The sequence below is a fragment of the Ctenopharyngodon idella genome, chromosome 18, assembly GCF_019924925.1.
Source record: "Ctenopharyngodon idella isolate HZGC_01 chromosome 18, HZGC01, whole genome shotgun sequence".
NCBI lineage: Eukaryota > Metazoa > Chordata > Actinopteri > Cypriniformes > Xenocyprididae > Ctenopharyngodon > Ctenopharyngodon idella.
This window is the reverse complement of record NC_067237.1, coordinates 21970077-21986326: the sequence shown is the minus strand read 5'-3', so window position 1 is coordinate 21986326 and position 16250 is coordinate 21970077. Positions and strand designations below refer to the sequence as shown.

General features: G+C 36.1%; 2 protein-coding genes and 1 long non-coding RNA gene across 3 annotated transcripts; 1 reads left to right on the top strand and 2 right to left on the bottom strand.

The window, feature by feature from the left end:
- Nucleotides 1-6201: 6201 nt before the first annotated feature.
- syt19 (synaptotagmin XIX) lies at nucleotides 6202-12453 on the bottom strand. Its single transcript, XM_051871208.1, has 5 exons — nucleotides 12244-12453; nucleotides 10215-11734; nucleotides 10021-10140; nucleotides 9839-9950; nucleotides 6202-7539 (listed from the first exon to the last, which is right to left on the bottom strand). Exons 2-5 carry the CDS (start codon nucleotides 10620-10622, stop codon nucleotides 7232-7234), a joined length of 948 nt encoding a protein of 315 aa, XP_051727168.1. The 5' UTR covers nucleotides 10623-11734; nucleotides 12244-12453; the 3' UTR covers nucleotides 6202-7231.
- LOC127500224 (uncharacterized) lies at nucleotides 8665-10401 on the top strand. Its single transcript, XR_007926286.1, has 4 exons — nucleotides 8665-9332; nucleotides 9865-9963; nucleotides 10039-10119; nucleotides 10253-10401. It is a non-coding gene; the product is annotated as an uncharacterized LOC127500224 (long non-coding RNA).
- A 392-nt stretch (nucleotides 12454-12845) lies between the features above and the next one.
- si:dkey-12e7.4 (uncharacterized protein LOC558132 homolog) lies at nucleotides 12846-16141 on the bottom strand. The gene is made up of 6 exons (XM_051870660.1): nucleotides 15848-16141; nucleotides 15487-15538; nucleotides 14838-15025; nucleotides 14594-14752; nucleotides 13615-13725; nucleotides 12846-13513 (listed from the first exon to the last, which is right to left on the bottom strand). The coding sequence occupies exons 1-6, from the start codon at nucleotides 15992-15994 to the stop codon at nucleotides 13400-13402; spliced, it is 771 nt and encodes a 256-aa protein (XP_051726620.1). The 5' UTR covers nucleotides 15995-16141; the 3' UTR covers nucleotides 12846-13399.
- Nucleotides 16142-16250: the final 109 nt, after the last annotated feature.

The following is a 16250-nucleotide window of genomic DNA, read 5'->3' as shown; positions in this document are numbered from 1 at the left end:
TCCTAAAGAAACAAAAACGGCCCTCCTTGAATTCTCATAATGAAGCAAAACTGACTGTCTTCGAAATCTCGTAAAACAACAAAGAAACAAAACTGACCATCATTAATATCTTGTAACCGAACAAAACAGACCATCATTGAAATCTCGTAATGGAACAAAATTGACTGAAAACTGACTGTCATTGAAATCTCATAATGGAAAAAAACTTACCATCATTGAGATCTCACAACTGAACAAAACCGACATCACTTAACTCTCGTAACAAAACAAAACTGACTGTCACTGATATTTCATAACAGAATAAAACTTACCATCATTGATATCTCACAACTGAACAAAACAGACCGTCACTGAGACCTCATAAAAGAGCAAAACTGACACTGAAAACTGACTGTCATTGAAATCTCATAACAGAATTAAACTTACCATCATTGAGATTACCATCAGTGAGATCTCACAATTGAACAAAATTGACCATCATTGAGATCTTGTAACTGAACAAAGGCAATCCTCATAGAAATGTTGTAATGGAACAAAACCAACTGTCACTAAAATCTTGTTAGAAAAAAAACAAAAAAAAACAAGTGGCATTGCAATCTTGTAATGAAAAAATCTTGAAAAAAGAAAAAAATCAAAAAAATATTGAAGGAACAAAATCGACTGTCGTTGAAATCTTGTAACAGAACAAAACTGACTGACACTGAAAACTGACCGTCATTGAGATATCATAACCGAACAAAACCGACCATCATTGAAATCTCATAACGGGACAAAACCAGCTCAAAAACCAATCTCATTAAGAAACAAAGCCGACCGTCATTAAAATCTTGTTAGGAAACAAAACTAATTGGCTTTGAAATCTTGTAAAGGAACAAAATTGACTGTCATTGAAATCTTAGAATGGAGCAAAACCGACCGTCATTAAAATCTCATAACGGAATAAATCTGACCATCTCTGAAATCTCGTAATGGAACAAAACCAACTGTCGTTAAAATCTTGTTAAAGAACAAAAGATTTGACTGACTGACAATGAAAAACTACACTGAAATCTCGTAAAGGAACAAAACCGACCATCTTTGAAATCTCATAAAGGAACAAAGGATCAAAACCTACCATTATTGAGATCTCGTAAAGGAATAAAACCGACCATCATTGAACTCTTGTAATTAAACAAAACTGACAGTCATTGAGATTGTGTAAAGGAACGCAACTGACTGCTATCAAGACCACCTAACATCATTGAAAATCTCGTAATGAAGCAAAATCAACTGTCTTTGAAATCTCAAAATCTCGTTAGAAGACAAATCCAAGTGGCATTGAAACCTTGTTATGGAAAAAAACGACCATTATTTAAATCTCGTAAAGGAACAAAATCGACTGTCACTGAAATCTCGTAATGAAACGAAACCAACCGTCATTGAAATCTCATAATGGAACAAGGCTTGTAACAGAAAAAAATGAACTGTCATAGAAATCTTGTAACCAAATTAAACCAACTGACTGAAAACCAACTGTCATTAAAACCTTGTAACAATAATAGAAATAAACGACCACTATTGAAATATCATAATGAAATAAAACAGGCTGTCACTGAAATCTTGTAAAGGAACAAAACCAACTGTCATTTAAATTTCTTAATGGAATAAAATCAACCATTACTGTAATGTCATAAAGGAACAAAACTGACCGTCATTAATATTTCATAATCGGACAAAACCGGCCATTATTGACATCAAGAATCAGGACATGAATCTCAACCAAGGTGACAATCAAAAGTGTCATGCCGCAATGCATGCTGGGAACAATAGTACAAAACTCCCAGCATGCATCACAGCATGAATAAATTATGCAGCTGAATTGTCTGTTTGCTTTTATTTTTTGCGGTGGTTTTTGTTCTGTCTTTTAGTAGCTTTTTGTGATATCCAGAGTTGATCTGACTGTCTGAATATTTTGTTGTCACCATTGTTTCATATGCTGATTGCTCATATCTGTGTTTGTCATTGTAGTTTTCTGCTTGTTTTTTTATATTCAATCTTCTGACTTATTTCTGCAATACAGTGTAATCTCATGTTGTAGTAAAATAGGATCTGTATTACAAATGCATTAATGCCTCAATTATTTCATTCAAATAACATCACTGACTCTAAAAGTATCAATAGCTAAAAATCATCATCTGATCTCATTTTAGCTTTCTTTGCTACTGCAAATGTGTTTGATAAGAGTTAAGAGCCCAACTAATGGAAACACCAACCACCACTATGGTGACTTCAAATAAATCAAACGAGTGTTAAACTAATTCTCAATAGGAACTTCTGTAGATGAATGACAGAAATAAAGTCAATCTGGTTAGTAATATGTAAAGATGTAATGCTGTTTGTGGAGTTGTTTAATCCTCCTCTGCTTAGATCTGGAGAGCTGTAATGTCTTTTATCTTCAGTTGATTTCATCTAAGGCTGTGGCTGAAGTGAGTTGTAGCTCTTGTGTTTCTGTTTGTCTCTTTTTTTCTGTTCTTTTCTTTCCTTAAGTAATTCTTGTTAACAGGCTTGTTAATGCTAAGATGATTCAATAAATAATAAAGATTTTGTGGCTCAGATAAGGTCCAGTTCTGGTTTATTTCTTTGCTCTTGGCTGACCTGCGGCATTGCTATGGCCTGCTTGTGGCTCAGATCTGGTAAACAGGAGCAGTCCGCCCAAGTGGCATCATTCCCAGATCATCATACCACGCGTGGCAGATGTAGGTCGGATCTGGGCCTGCACAAAGTTGCTATCTGGCTATGCTATATATGTGCAAAAAAGGGTCAAATCACATTACATTCTAACATTGTAACATTATAATCTAAAAATAAAAATAATGCTTTTTAAAGCAGATGTTAAATTCACTAAACTAAAAATGAAAACAAAAACAAAAGCACAGACTAATTATATTAGGCTATTTTGATTACCCCATTACAATGGTCACGTTACTGTTCCTGCTATCATAAAAATACACTTACTTGTATGTTTAAAATTCTACATATGGCACATTTATTTTTCAGCAACAAATATTTTAGCAAAATGTATATTTTAGTCAGAATTATAGCATTCCTATTCTATTGCGTGCTGTCTGTTTGACGCGCATGCGCGCGATGGCGCTCGTTCACTCAAGTGTGAAGTTTAGCGGAAATTAACTTGCTTGCATAAGGCTCGTCCACTGCTGACAGCAAAATGGAAATATTTGCATGACTTTCTAACATTTACAGATGGAGAATATACCTGAAATACAAGTTATGCTCTGAGGAACACACCTCATTCCATATCGTATAGCCTATATCGTACAAACTCGATAACCCAGCCCTAATATAATTCAAGAATGAATGTTACACTCAATATAAAACAAAACAAAACAAAACAAAATGACATCAGTGTTTTTCGGTGTATTTATGATGTAATATACAAATATCTTTACAGTATAAAATACACACCCAGTACACAACCCATAGTAACACATAAACAGAAATCAAGTTCTGTAACAACAAAAACAACAACAACAACAATAGCAGTAATCATCTTCTCAACAGTGCAGTGGTCTTCATTATGCCCTGGGCTGATTCATTAATGTTGCATGACTGGTGTTTGAGCCAGCGGCCTGGAACAGCCATGTGACCATTGCTCATGCAATGAGACCCTCATATATGCACAGCCTCAAAATATCATTCACACAAATACATATCTGGGCACGCCCGTAGTCTGAGCATATGAGGAACCATAAATAAAATGAATAAATAATTAAATAAATTAATACATTCAACTATCACAGAACCAATTTTTCAAGTTGGGTGACCTCAGTAATCTTGAGTTTAATTTAATTCCCTGTGTCCTAAAAATCAGCAGGAATTGTTTTTCTTAGACTGCCCTTCTATCCTTATCTGAAACCAATGATTTTTTTTTTTTTTTTTTTTAAAGGGGTTCAGTCATATTATGTTGAGAGAATAAGTCTTTTAACCCACATTTAAAGCCCACCAGTCTATGAACAGACATGTTACAAACAAAAGAAGGGCTGAAGTACTTTACTTAAAGGGGGAAAAAAGATAAAGTTTGAAGAATATGAGTAACCTAACAGGCCCAGGGCAACATTGACTTTCATAGTATGGAAAATAAAATAGTCACTGGGAACCCATCAACTGTTTTGTTGCAGACATTCTTCAAAATATCTTCTTTTGTGTTCAGCAGAAGAAAGAAATTCATACAGGTTTGGAACAACTTGAGGGTGAGTAAATGATGACAGAATTTTCAATTTTGGCTGAACTATCCTTTAACAGTCATGCACTTCTAATGGAAGCCTATGGGACAGAGATAGTCTTTATTTCAGAGGTTTATTTTTTTAGCAGAGCTGATGCAACAAAATGTATATACTGCTCCTCCCAAATAGTATGCAATATTAAAATTAGTGCATCACAAATCATAGCATGTTGAAAACAAAGCTGTCCAGATTGGTAATTCCAGGAAGTGTGCTTTTTAGTTAATGGTTAATGTTGGGGGTAACACATTACAAGTTACATAATCAGATTACTTTTTTTTAAGTAACTTGTAAAGTAATGCATTACTTTTAAGTTTACAACAAAATATCCAAGATACTTTTTCAAATAAGTAAAGCAAGTTTTCCCCATGTATTGACTGACATCTCTCCTGTTCCCATGTTGGGAGAAATCAGTGAAATGGAAACTCAGAATATTTTGCAAACCTGTAATAATTTTAAATTTACTTTATGTATTTAATCTCACTTTATTAACCAATCTCTTTGCTGCTGAACTTCAATGATTCAATTCAACCTTACTAATATGCAAAAATGACTAGATAAACATCACATTTGTGTTTCAGTTTTTTATTTTATTGCTAAAGTAAAAGTGTTAAATTTACTTCTCCTGTATCCTATTCTTCTGCAATCCAGAATGGCAGCACAGCTGAAAGTTTTGTTTGAGCTGCGCCCTCTACTGTACAGGTGTAAATATTCATTTCCTTCAATCTAAGGCTTATTCATTTCACTTTTGGTGTGAAAGTGCCATTGCATTTGCCAAAAAACAACAACATTTTGTTATTAAAACAAACAAGCAAGCCCAGCCCAGGTAAGGAAAAAGTAACACAAAAGTAACGTAACCCATTACTTTCCAATGGGTTACCTTTTTTTTTTTAGGGAGTAATGCATATTGTAAAGCATTAATTTTAAAGGTAACTTTCCCCAATACTGTTACTGTGTTTGGGGGTCTTTTTTTTATGTTTTTTGAAAGAAGTCTCTTATGCTCACCAAGGCTACATTAATTTGATCAAACATACAATAAAAATTGTAACATTGTGAAATGCTATTAATATTTAAAATAACTGTTTTCTATTTTAATATATTTAAAAATGTTATTTATTCCTGTGATGGCAAAGCTGAATTTTCAGCATCATTACTCCAGTGACATAAAAGTTTAGGTCAGGTGAAATGTCCTGGTATTTCTAAGCCCTGCTGGGTACTATTAAGACTGTAGAAGTAATATTGCGGTTTTACATAAAAACGAGAAAGGAGGAATGCATTCCTGGCTTCCAAGGCCCCAGATTTCTCATGCTCACCCTTTTCTCCCAAATCCCATCGTGACTTTCATTAACAGATTGTGGGAGGAATCATTTACCAAACAGTCTTGAAGAGAGAGATGTAATGCCTGGGAATGGCCTTGAGCAGCAGAGGTGCCGTAACATCTGCTCATTATGAGTCAAAGTCGTGATATTTTCCTTAATTCACTATCTACAGACAGGACCCTGCAGTAACTTCAAACAAACTGGAGGCAGGCCAAAAACTAAATAAAGTGCCATTGAGACGCTCATCTGTTTAATGTCTGTTCTTCTTCCAAACGTTGTTATCCTAGCATCACACTAATGATGTAGCCTTCTCAAGTGCTGAGTCTGGCTTTGCAATTTTAGCAGTGAGCCAGTGCTTCATTGGGCTGGAAATGATGGGTGATGTGTGCAACTTTTGCAGCAGAAATCCATCTGTGAGAAGTCTTTCATTACAGACACATTCAGTGTGGAGATAGATGAGGGGAAAGAAACGTTAACACATGCTTGGTGACAGTTTACTGTCAATTAAATATTTAGATATGCATTGCAGGCTTGCTGAATCACATTTATCCTCATGTGCTGATTTGTCTGTATTATAGTTGGTCAAATAACAGTAATCGTTCTGAAGTGTTAATAAATTAGAATTGTGGGTGGGGCATTAGAATTAAGATATTATTATGATTATATATACGAATTTACTCTAAACGAACATCAACATGAGTTCAGTGCAGCTACTGCCTCATTCAGAGGACTGACGTGTTAGGTCAAAAGAACAGATAAGCCTGATTAGTCTATTGGTGTTAGAGAGCCATCTTGTGGATACAGTAGGTAACTTGTCCTTCGAAAACAACAATATACAGTTTATCTGCTAAGAGTAATTACTGAATTTGGTGACTTTCAGACTGGGTGTACTCATTAAGTACTCATTAGTACTCATCAAGCTGAGTACTGTATGCATATAGAAGTTACACACAAACACACACTTCATTTCTTAATTACTTTTAAATCTAAGTTTAAATTTATTTTTTTTTAGCGTTTAAATACCAAGAGACAGTGTCAGTGAAGTACATTCTTCTCTATTTTTTATTGTGCATAATTTCCAAACAAGCTGAATTTTTTGACAAACTACTGCTAAATAATTACTACATTAAAGTGTGAAAATATCTAGCTAAATTTAGAATATATAAAATGTCAGCTATGAAATTAGCCTTAGCAAGACAGTAGTGTCAATTCTTGTATTCCAAAAATGTTTAAAATGTAATTTCCATCGCAGAACGCTACTAAACACAATTCATAATTTGAGATGTGGTGGAAATGTTCATGACTTTATTATTATTATTATATAAAATTATTCAATTATAAAAATGATGTAATATCTCTTCTGTTATATATTATTGTTAGTTGAAAAAATAAAAATAAAGTGAAAAGTTAAAGTCAAAAAAAAAAAAAAAAATAATAATAATATAAAGTCCACGGTGCCAAGAGTATCCATAGATGAAGAAACACTAATAACAAACCTTCAGCGCTCTTTATTCCTGACAGCGCACATGCTGTTTCCACATTCCATCCTGAAAACACACACACAAGTCAGGAGTATGACCTCCCACCTTGGGAAATGAGAGCGCATGTGCGTGCGTCAATAAACATGAGACGTATTCAGATGAATATTAAATGCCACTTAGCGATTGGCTGTCGTAGTGATTGCATCATGAGCTTCCAGTGCTCATTCTCGGTGGTCTTGTCCGTTTTGAAGTGGATGTTACCCATCAAACGCTTGGAGGACTTCTTTGAAGGCTGAAGTTCAAAAACAGACACTAGAATGGAGCATTCTCTTATCTGTTGATCTGGCAACACAAAGGTCATGACCTCATTAAACACAGTCACCTCCCAGCGCTTCTTCTGTGTTGTCCTCTGATGTCGAAGTTTGCACTGGTTGCAGGTGACGCTGACTCTGGCATAGAGAGCTGTGAGTAGAATGAACAAACACCTTACAATAATTTAAAGTAATTTTACAGCATTTATTAACCATGTTCAATTGTAAATATATATTTTGTTCATTTTTAGTTTACAATGTATTAAGGAATATATTCAACTCTTCATTTTACAAGAGTTATGACAGTAGGTGGAGACAAATGACTATGGTTGTGTTCGAAAGCTTAGGCTGCTGACTTGTTTCCTCGTTGCCTAATCAGGCAATGACTTTTCAGGCAGCATTTGAATGCTGAGAGAACATTGTGCTTGGTATGTTTTTCATCTTCAAATCAAACTTGGGTCTTCAGCCAACAAAGTTTAAATCCCTGCTGGCTACGCTTTCCATGATGTTTACACATTAGGTCAGTAGGTGGTCTTTTGTGGCTGTTCGAACGCATTTGACCACATGAGCGTTTACACTAAGAAAGCAAACTGGTCAGCGCGTTTGCAACAGCAACCAATCAGCTGTGCTATGTAGATAATGACATGGTCGCTACCAAATAAGTTAAAGACCTATCAGCCTGCGCAATCTAGAGTTTTATGCCAGAACTACAGTAGGTAATAGTAATTTCCCGCTAGAAATTGTAAAGTTTGTCAAAAATGTATATTTACACAAACTGACCAGCCACTAACCGACGCCATCTTTATTTTTTAGCTCAAACTGTCATGGAATGAAACACACAGGATTTTGGCAGCGAATGATACATCTATGCTGCTTTCAAAAATCTATCAAATGAAGGTATATCAGGATACAGGAAGTTAAAGGGATAGTTCAGCCAAAAATGAAAATTCTGTCATCATTTACTCACCCTCAAATTGTTCCTAACCTGTATGAGCATTCTTCAAAATATCTTCTTTTGTGTTCAGCATGAAAAAATTCATACAGGTTTGGAACAACCTGAGGGTGAGTAAATGATGACAGAAATTTCATTTTTGGCTGAACTATCCCTTTAAGGTAACACTGGATTCAGACGTTGCTTGATATCGTCCTACCTTGAAATACATCCTCTAAAGGCAGCATTTTCAGCTTTTGAATGCAGCCTATGGCTATGAGTCAATGGCTGCGTCTGAAAACTGGAAAATGCTGCATTCGGAGGACGCATTCCAAGGTAGGAAGGAAGGCATCAAGGCACATCCGGATCCAAAGTTAGCTTCACTTCCTGTCTCCTGAGATACCTTCATTTGATCGATTTTTGAAGGCAGCATAGATAGCTCCTTCGCTGCCTTTAATATCCCATAATCCTGTGCTTTCCATTTTGTGACAGCTGGGCTAAAAAAAAAAGATGGCATCTGAAAGTTGCGGTTGGTGGTCAGTTTGTATGTTTTTGACCAACGTTTTCAATTTTGATGTCATTTCTATCAAGAAATTACTATTGTAGTAATTAAATATTTGCTTAGTTATCACCATAGACTGTGGTTATCACCAAAGCTCCCGCTATTTTGCTGTAGTAGATCATTAAACCGTTACGCTGCCTCAGAAGTCTGTCCTATATCGTTTCGTGAGGTGCCTTCGTGTGCATTGTCATTGCCTGACAGGGCAGCGAGGAAACAAGTCAGCTGTCTAAAGGCCCGGGTATACTTCACTTTTCCGTCGCAGCCCTCGATTCATTCAACCGATTTATTTAAAAAGATGATTCATAAGTCATTGAATGAATAATTTAAATGTTTTGTTCAAAAACACTGAATCATTCAGGAACAAAACACCACTACTGTGTGCTGCACCGGTTCTGCTGTGGATTTTTGTTGTCGGAGCAAAAACATAAACTGGCAATACTGTGTCTAAAACGTAAGTTAATCAATATTATAATATTGTTTGTGAACTGCTGAATAAAATGAACATCACACGACCGTGCTGCTTCTCTCAGAACCGTTCCATACAATCGTTGATATTTCACTGTTATCACTGTTAACTAAAACTATTAAAAACTAGATAACTAGGTAATTAGAAAAATTAGAAATGTTTCCTGCCTTGACAGCTGACTGAAATAAGTTGAAGTTGAAGTATTAAAATTACTAAAACATTTCCCTGTTGAAAAAAAAAAAACAGCTGGTTAGGTATGTTTTGAACCATGAAAGCTGGTTTGAGCTGGTTTATGCTGGTCAAGTGCTGGTCCTAAGATGGTCCTGAGCTTAAACCAGATTTTTTTTAACAGGGTCATTATGATTCATAAAAGCATTGTTACTATAAAGTGTTACAGAATAAACATTGATCAGTTTGCAACACGGTTAAGTGCATTTAATTCCAAATGCTTTTCAGCAATTTCATTGTTGAATTCCTTGATTATTCCTCACCTCTCTCTGTTTTATTGGGATGACAGACTGTGCGGATCTTCAACACTCCCACCTCCAGCCTCTGAGATGTAGGCAAGTATTTCAGAGAGAGCAGCGCCTCACCAACCATGTCCTACACAGAAAATGTACCGGTTGTTCCTCATTTCATAATTCCAAATGTGTTGTGCTGGGATTAAACTTACTTTCTTGGGTACTTGCAGATCCTGTCTTAACTCCAGGGGATATGATATCTTCAGACTGTTCAGGGGAACACGAGCCTCTCCCAGAATTCCATGTCTTGAGTATTTATCAAAGTCCCTAACCTAAAATAAATTATATAAAATGAATTATTGCGTCATGGGCATGTCCTCCTTGCTAGAAGGCCTGTTTAACATACCTCAAATTTAACAGTGACTCTTGATACTTCCTTCTCAGCCAGAGCACAAGAGAACTGATCTCCAAACACAGGACTGCAGCTCTTCTTCACTAGACGTGTCTGCCACTCGTGCAGCACACTGTGCAGTGAACACTGCTCCTCATCTTCTCTCTCTGCCCACAGCAACCGCACCCAAACAAAAGGGTCCACACTGTGACTGAAGTCTCGCACGGCCAGATCCTGGGCGTCCAGTACGGTCACCACCAGTCTGGCCTGCAGCTGATCATAGAACAGTGAAAAGCGCAGAGATCCCTGGATGTGCTCCTCTTCAAGATCAACCATGCTATCCAGGTCGAAACTACTGCCCAGGTTGGTGCAAGAGGAGCCAGGGGACAGTTGGTGGCTCAGTTCCTCATAATGAACCTCCATCTGATGGACAGAGTGTGTATCTGGTCTAATTTTCTAACATAGTCTCTTATTGGATATTTAGAAATACAGACATACTGTTTGGCAACCAAAGCAAACTATATGCAAAACTTGTTTTTCATTTTTTTTTTTTTTTTTTTTTTGATCTAAGTCAGAGCAAGCAGAATATATGGAAGCAAACACACTACAAAATGGTTGCATTCCAGGGTATGAAGTTAATGATGGTTTATGTAAATGGATCTTACCTTAGAGTCTCGTGTTTGTGTACCATACTGAAAACCTCCGCTTTTAGGCAATACGCCATCTGCTAACACAATATTCACTGGAATCATATACATGTTGATAGATATTCTGCATAAACCCTGTTAGCTTTGAGGCATGCTCTAAAGCTTCTTATTAAACATTCTTATTACAATTTGAAGTAATTGTTTTCTATTTTAATAATAAAAATATAATGCAATTTATTCCTGTGATGGCAAAGCTGAATTGCTCTTCAGTGTCACATGATCCTACAGAAATAATTTTAATATGCTGATTTGGTGCTGACAAAACATTTCTTAATATCACTATTTTTGTGGAAACCGTGATCACTTTTTTCATGATTCTTTGAATATGAAGTTCAAAAGAACATCATTTATTTGAAACAAAAATCTTTTGTAACATTATAAATGTCTTTACTGTCACTTTTGATCATTTTAATGCATATATTCTGCATAAAAGTATCAATTTCTTTAAGAAAAAAAAAAAGTATTCTGGCTGACCCCAGTTTTGTACTGTAGCGTAGATATAATGAATCATATACATCTTATACAATACTGTGCATCTAGGCTACAACTGTTAACAGTAATAAGTACTAATATTATTGTGTAATATTAGGCCAAATATAAAAGTCAATCAGTTAATTAGCATGAACACTTACCAGCTCTTTGTAAAACAGGAAACAGCATACAGTAGCGGTATATCTGCCATATTAAAAGACAGAGGGCTATAAGGAAAAGGAGAGCAGATATGCCCAAAATACTATACTCCACTTTCTCTGAGAATAGCAGTTGAATTTCTCCAAAGGACAGATTTAAGGTGGTAAAGAAAATCATGTCTTTCTGCCATGTACAGCCCTGGAAATGAAGGACATAAAGTTACTAATGCTGAGTTTATTGATATCAGTTATACATGCATGTATTTAACCTGGCAAGAATCAGCTTCATGTTATATAACATAAACCCTGTTTCACAGACAAGGCTTAAGCTAGTCCTAGACTAAAATGCATGTTTGAGCTGTTTTAACTGAAAGCAGCTTGTACTGACGTATCTTAAAATATGTCTGTGCCATTGTTTTGTCTCAAGATGCACAACAGTAATGTTTTTTTTCTAGGGCACGTTTATAAAAGCTACTTAAATGTCCTAACTTAACTAAGGCCTAACCCTGGCTTAGTCAACCGGGCTATACTGTTCACACAGTATTTTATATAGTATAAAAGGATTTAATATACACTACATACAGTATTTAGATTAAATATGTATGTCTATTTTGAGATATTCTCTAGGGAAGGACAAAGGAGGATCATTGTAGTTTTCTGTGTATTACATTTTAACAAAGAAAGCACTAATAAAGAACCAAAGCCTACCTTTTCAAGCTTTAATTTTCCTCCATTAGTTCCATATTACGAATAAACTACGACCGGAGTGGATCCATATTCAAACGCAGTTGACAGTGATCACCTGACAGATGATCAGCAAACACAAGGGCAAACCTGTTTGATCACTTGTTCATTCTCTTCTTATTAAACTGGCTTCATCTGCACTCCCTTCATGAATCTATAGCTGAAACATAAGATGGATACCATGTTTCTCACTGGCAAATGTAGAACTGCTCTCTTCCTATTTCTTTACTACTCCACTATGCAAATTCAATGGCCAGTTTCTTACTGCCTTATATCCAAATAACCAAGGCTTGAGATTAGATAATTGCTCATGAAAAAGAGTCAGTGTTGTAGATGGGAGGACCTCCATTTGACGTTTAGAAAAAAATTATATGCACAGAAATGTCATAATCTACATGAAAAAATTGTAGATGATTAATTACTAAAATAAATCATGCACTATGTATTGAAATATAGCTAAACATAGAGATAAGCTCTGAGCTGAACTGTTTATTTACTTGAATGGCTACATAAGAAAAGTTAGGTCAAGTTCGAAAAGTAAATCAAAATATTCAAAATATGTTTCTGAATACAGCTTTATTCATACATGTGCAGTTTTATGATATAATATAAATGTTAAGAAAAATATTTATTTAATGTCAATACAATATTTAATATGAAAAGCATTCTACGACACATTTTATGCGTTACAAAACAATAAATAAATAAATAAATATTAAATAGGGAGAAAGCTTGCTTTTTGTCCTTTTCTGAGGACTAAACACAAATACCCTGCTGTAATTCACAAATATGCTTTAAATTGTGAGTAACATTCAGAATTGTCTGCTTGTAAACAAGAATAAGTGGTGAAAAATTTGTTCATAATTTACCAGGCAAGATGTCATCATCATTTCAGTGCTTTTAATGCCAAGTTGACAATAATTATTTAATCATGATCGACTCCAATTACTGTCACATCCACACCATCCAAAATATTAAAGTAACATTACATAAGCAAGGAATATAAAAATAACCCTGAACCAGAATGTAGATTATTAAATATGTAAATATATACAGTACATATATGCAGCAAAAAGAAAACAAAGCTTCTATTGCTCGCATCTAAAAATCATCTGCAGAATCACCAGGGAAGTTGTTCACCAGTGTAGTGAAGAAATGACCCATGATCCTTTTCAGACAAACCACCAATCACAGACAATACAGAGGAAATGCTTTCTTCAGGGCTCAACAGTGCCTGTATAGAAAACAAATCAACAAACCACAAGAGTTTATCACATGTTTTACGTTTTTGTAACAATTTGGCTAGCACAATGACAGACAGCAGTGATGACTCACTTCAGGTCCACCCATATCAGTGCGTACCCAGCCTGGATGCAGAGCCATACACAGGATCCCATCTGCCTCTAGGTCCACTGCCAAGCATCTGGTGACCATGTTCAGTGCACTCTGATACAAGGCAAATGCAACTCAGTATCTCAACCGATATGTTTACAGACATATTATTATATCCTTCAATACATAAAATTGTGCTTCAACAAAGGAATCAAATATTTAATCAAAATAACTTCCCCTCCCTTTTGCAAAGACTTCTCTTATTGTCACCAGTGTTGCCAAGTCCACAGTTTTCCATCGCAATTGGGCTACTTTTAAGCTGTTGCCGCGGGTACATTTTTTTTTTCCGCGGGTTGATTTTCACCCCCATGATTTCGGTACTTCAACACCCCCAAAACACCCCCCAGACGTACAAATTCAGTGGAGAATTGAGAAAATTGCATTGGGCTATTTTTAAGCTACTTTTGCTACGAAGACCTGCCAACCCTGCCTGTCACTCACATGAGATTGCAGCAATCCAGTCAATTCCCGATTAAAAAAATCAAGTCTCACCCCACATTTTTTCTTGTTTGAAAAGCTGTTGTTGTGCCGAATTTCGACTTCCTGCTAGATTATTACCCCCCTAGTATTGGTAGGTTTAGGAGTAGGTGTGGGGGAGGGGTTAGGTTTAGGCAATCAGGTAGCGACTTCAACGAGGGGGTAATAATTTGGCAGGGGGTCGAAATTCGGCACAACACTGTCTCACTCAGATAAAGGGCACAATAAAGGAAAGTACAGACTATCGCAACTTTTGTTTCATGCTGACTTTAAAACTTTTACCTTGGTGTTTAGCTCCTGCCCCACATTTTTTCTTGTTTGAAAAGCCGTTTTACTCAGATATACATCACAATACAGAGAAATAAAGACTATCACAACTTTTATTTCATGCCGACTTTAAAACTTTTACCTTGGCGTTGAGCTCCAGAAACACAATATCACAAACCTTTGATGTTCTGTAGGGGTACCATTTGAAAGTGTCGGCACGATCACCCCAGTAGAGCTCAACTGAACCCAGCAGTGATGTCATATTGATGACTGCTGCTCTGTGGATGCCCATCCCTGTTCCCTTTGCAGCTGCTCGCTTCAGCAGTGGGAGCATGGCCTGCATGACAAGTGCAATCAGTTGGTTAGATGTTTGTGATGAGAGTAGATATGTGCATGTCTAGACTTAATCTGAGAAATGAAACCTTAGTGATCATCAACGGTGCAACAGAGTTGGTATGGAAGTTTTCCAACATCTTGTCTGCAGTGACTGTCTCTAGGTTTGCTACAACATTAATTCCAGCATTGTTGATGAGACAGTTGAGACCCTCCTCTTGAACTAGCTGTTCCACCTCAGATGCTGCTCTTTCTATACTCTCTTGACTGATGACATCTAGTAACAGAGATGTTCACGATTAACACAACAGTCAGGTAAACAAACTCTAATTTTTAAATACAGCTTCTTCTAGATCAGTGGTTCATAACTGGTGTCACCATCCGAAATGGGTTGCAAGTTCTTTTTGGTAGTTTTTCCTCCACAGCAGGGAGAAAAACTGAGCAAAATGCAGATGAAGATAAGATAAATAAAAAGAAAATCTGACCCTCCCCCAACTACATTAAATGATTCAAGACAAGCACTTTCGCTGCTTATGTATTTTAAAAAGTGTCATGTTCGTGGTAGTTAATGGTAATACTAATACTTTCATCCTCTGAGGGTTTTTTTTTTTTTTTACACATTAATATTGTGTTGTGTTAGGTCGCCACCTAATGTTCAATGCAAAATCTGGGTCATGAAGCAAAATCAACTGAGAAGCACTACTGTTCTAGACTAGAAACTGCTTTTAATATACTTACTTAGTTTAATAATGTGTATGTTTTGATGCTCTTCTGCCAACTTTTGCAATTCCTATAAAGCAAATAGGTCTTTTCAAAATATTTTACTGTTTTTAGGACCTCATATTAAACTACATAATATGTATGTACTTTTAAAACATTATCACACTAAAAAGCTAATAAAAATATACACTTTCCTTAACACATTCATATGACTTTTAATCTAAAATGTTAATGTTGAAATATGTTGATTGTACTTGTCACTGCGCTTGTGCACATTCTCATGCAGCTAACAAGATGACTGTAACTGATCTGGGGCTGGTTTCTAATGTTTGTATAGTAGGCCTAATGCAAATACTACACTGTCTGCTCATGACTTTACCTTGGCTCCATCTGGATTCCGAGCAGTAGCGATAATCTTCCCGGGAGAAAAGCCTCCCGTTACTAGACTCTCAACTATCTGCAGCCCGAGGCCTCGACTGGCTCCGGTGACCATTAAGTTTGAACAGTTTTTAAATGCATGACTCATATTGTCACTTTATTCGAGAACACGACTTCAATTTTCTGTCTCGCACAAGATAACACAAGTTAGATGACAGCTTGATGACAGAATCGTCTATAGTCACGTGATCCGGGAATCAGCTGTCTCCACGCGTCACCACCGTCTTCAGTTCCCGTATCTTCGCTTCGTAATATAGATGTATTTAAAGTAACTTTATTATAAAATACGATCATATGACCCACAAAATGTTTCGAACACAAGCATCACTAAAAATATCAAACAC

Coding starts and splice junctions, on each gene's coding strand:
- syt19 (XM_051871208.1), bottom strand. CDS start 10,622: ATGGAGGTTCATTATGAGGAACTGAGCCACCAACTGTCCCCTGGCTCC. Junction 10,141..10,214: donor GAGTCACTGTTAAATTTGAG/GTATGTTAAACA, acceptor AATTTATTTTAG/GTTAGGGACTTTGATAAATA. Junction 7,540..9,838: donor TCCCAATAAAACAGAGAGAG/GTGAGGAATAAT, acceptor TTCTACTCACAG/CTCTCTATGCCAGAGTCAGC.
- si:dkey-12e7.4 (XM_051870660.1), bottom strand. CDS start 15,994: ATGAGTCATGCATTTAAAAACTGTTCAAACTTAATGGTCACCGGAGCC. Junction 14,753..14,837: donor CACCGTTGATGATCACTAAG/GTTTCATTTCTC, acceptor CTTGTCATGCAG/GCCATGCTCCCACTGCTGAA. Junction 13,726..14,593: donor ACCCCTACAGAACATCAAAG/GTTTGTGATATT, acceptor GCCTTGTATCAG/AGTGCACTGAACATGGTCAC.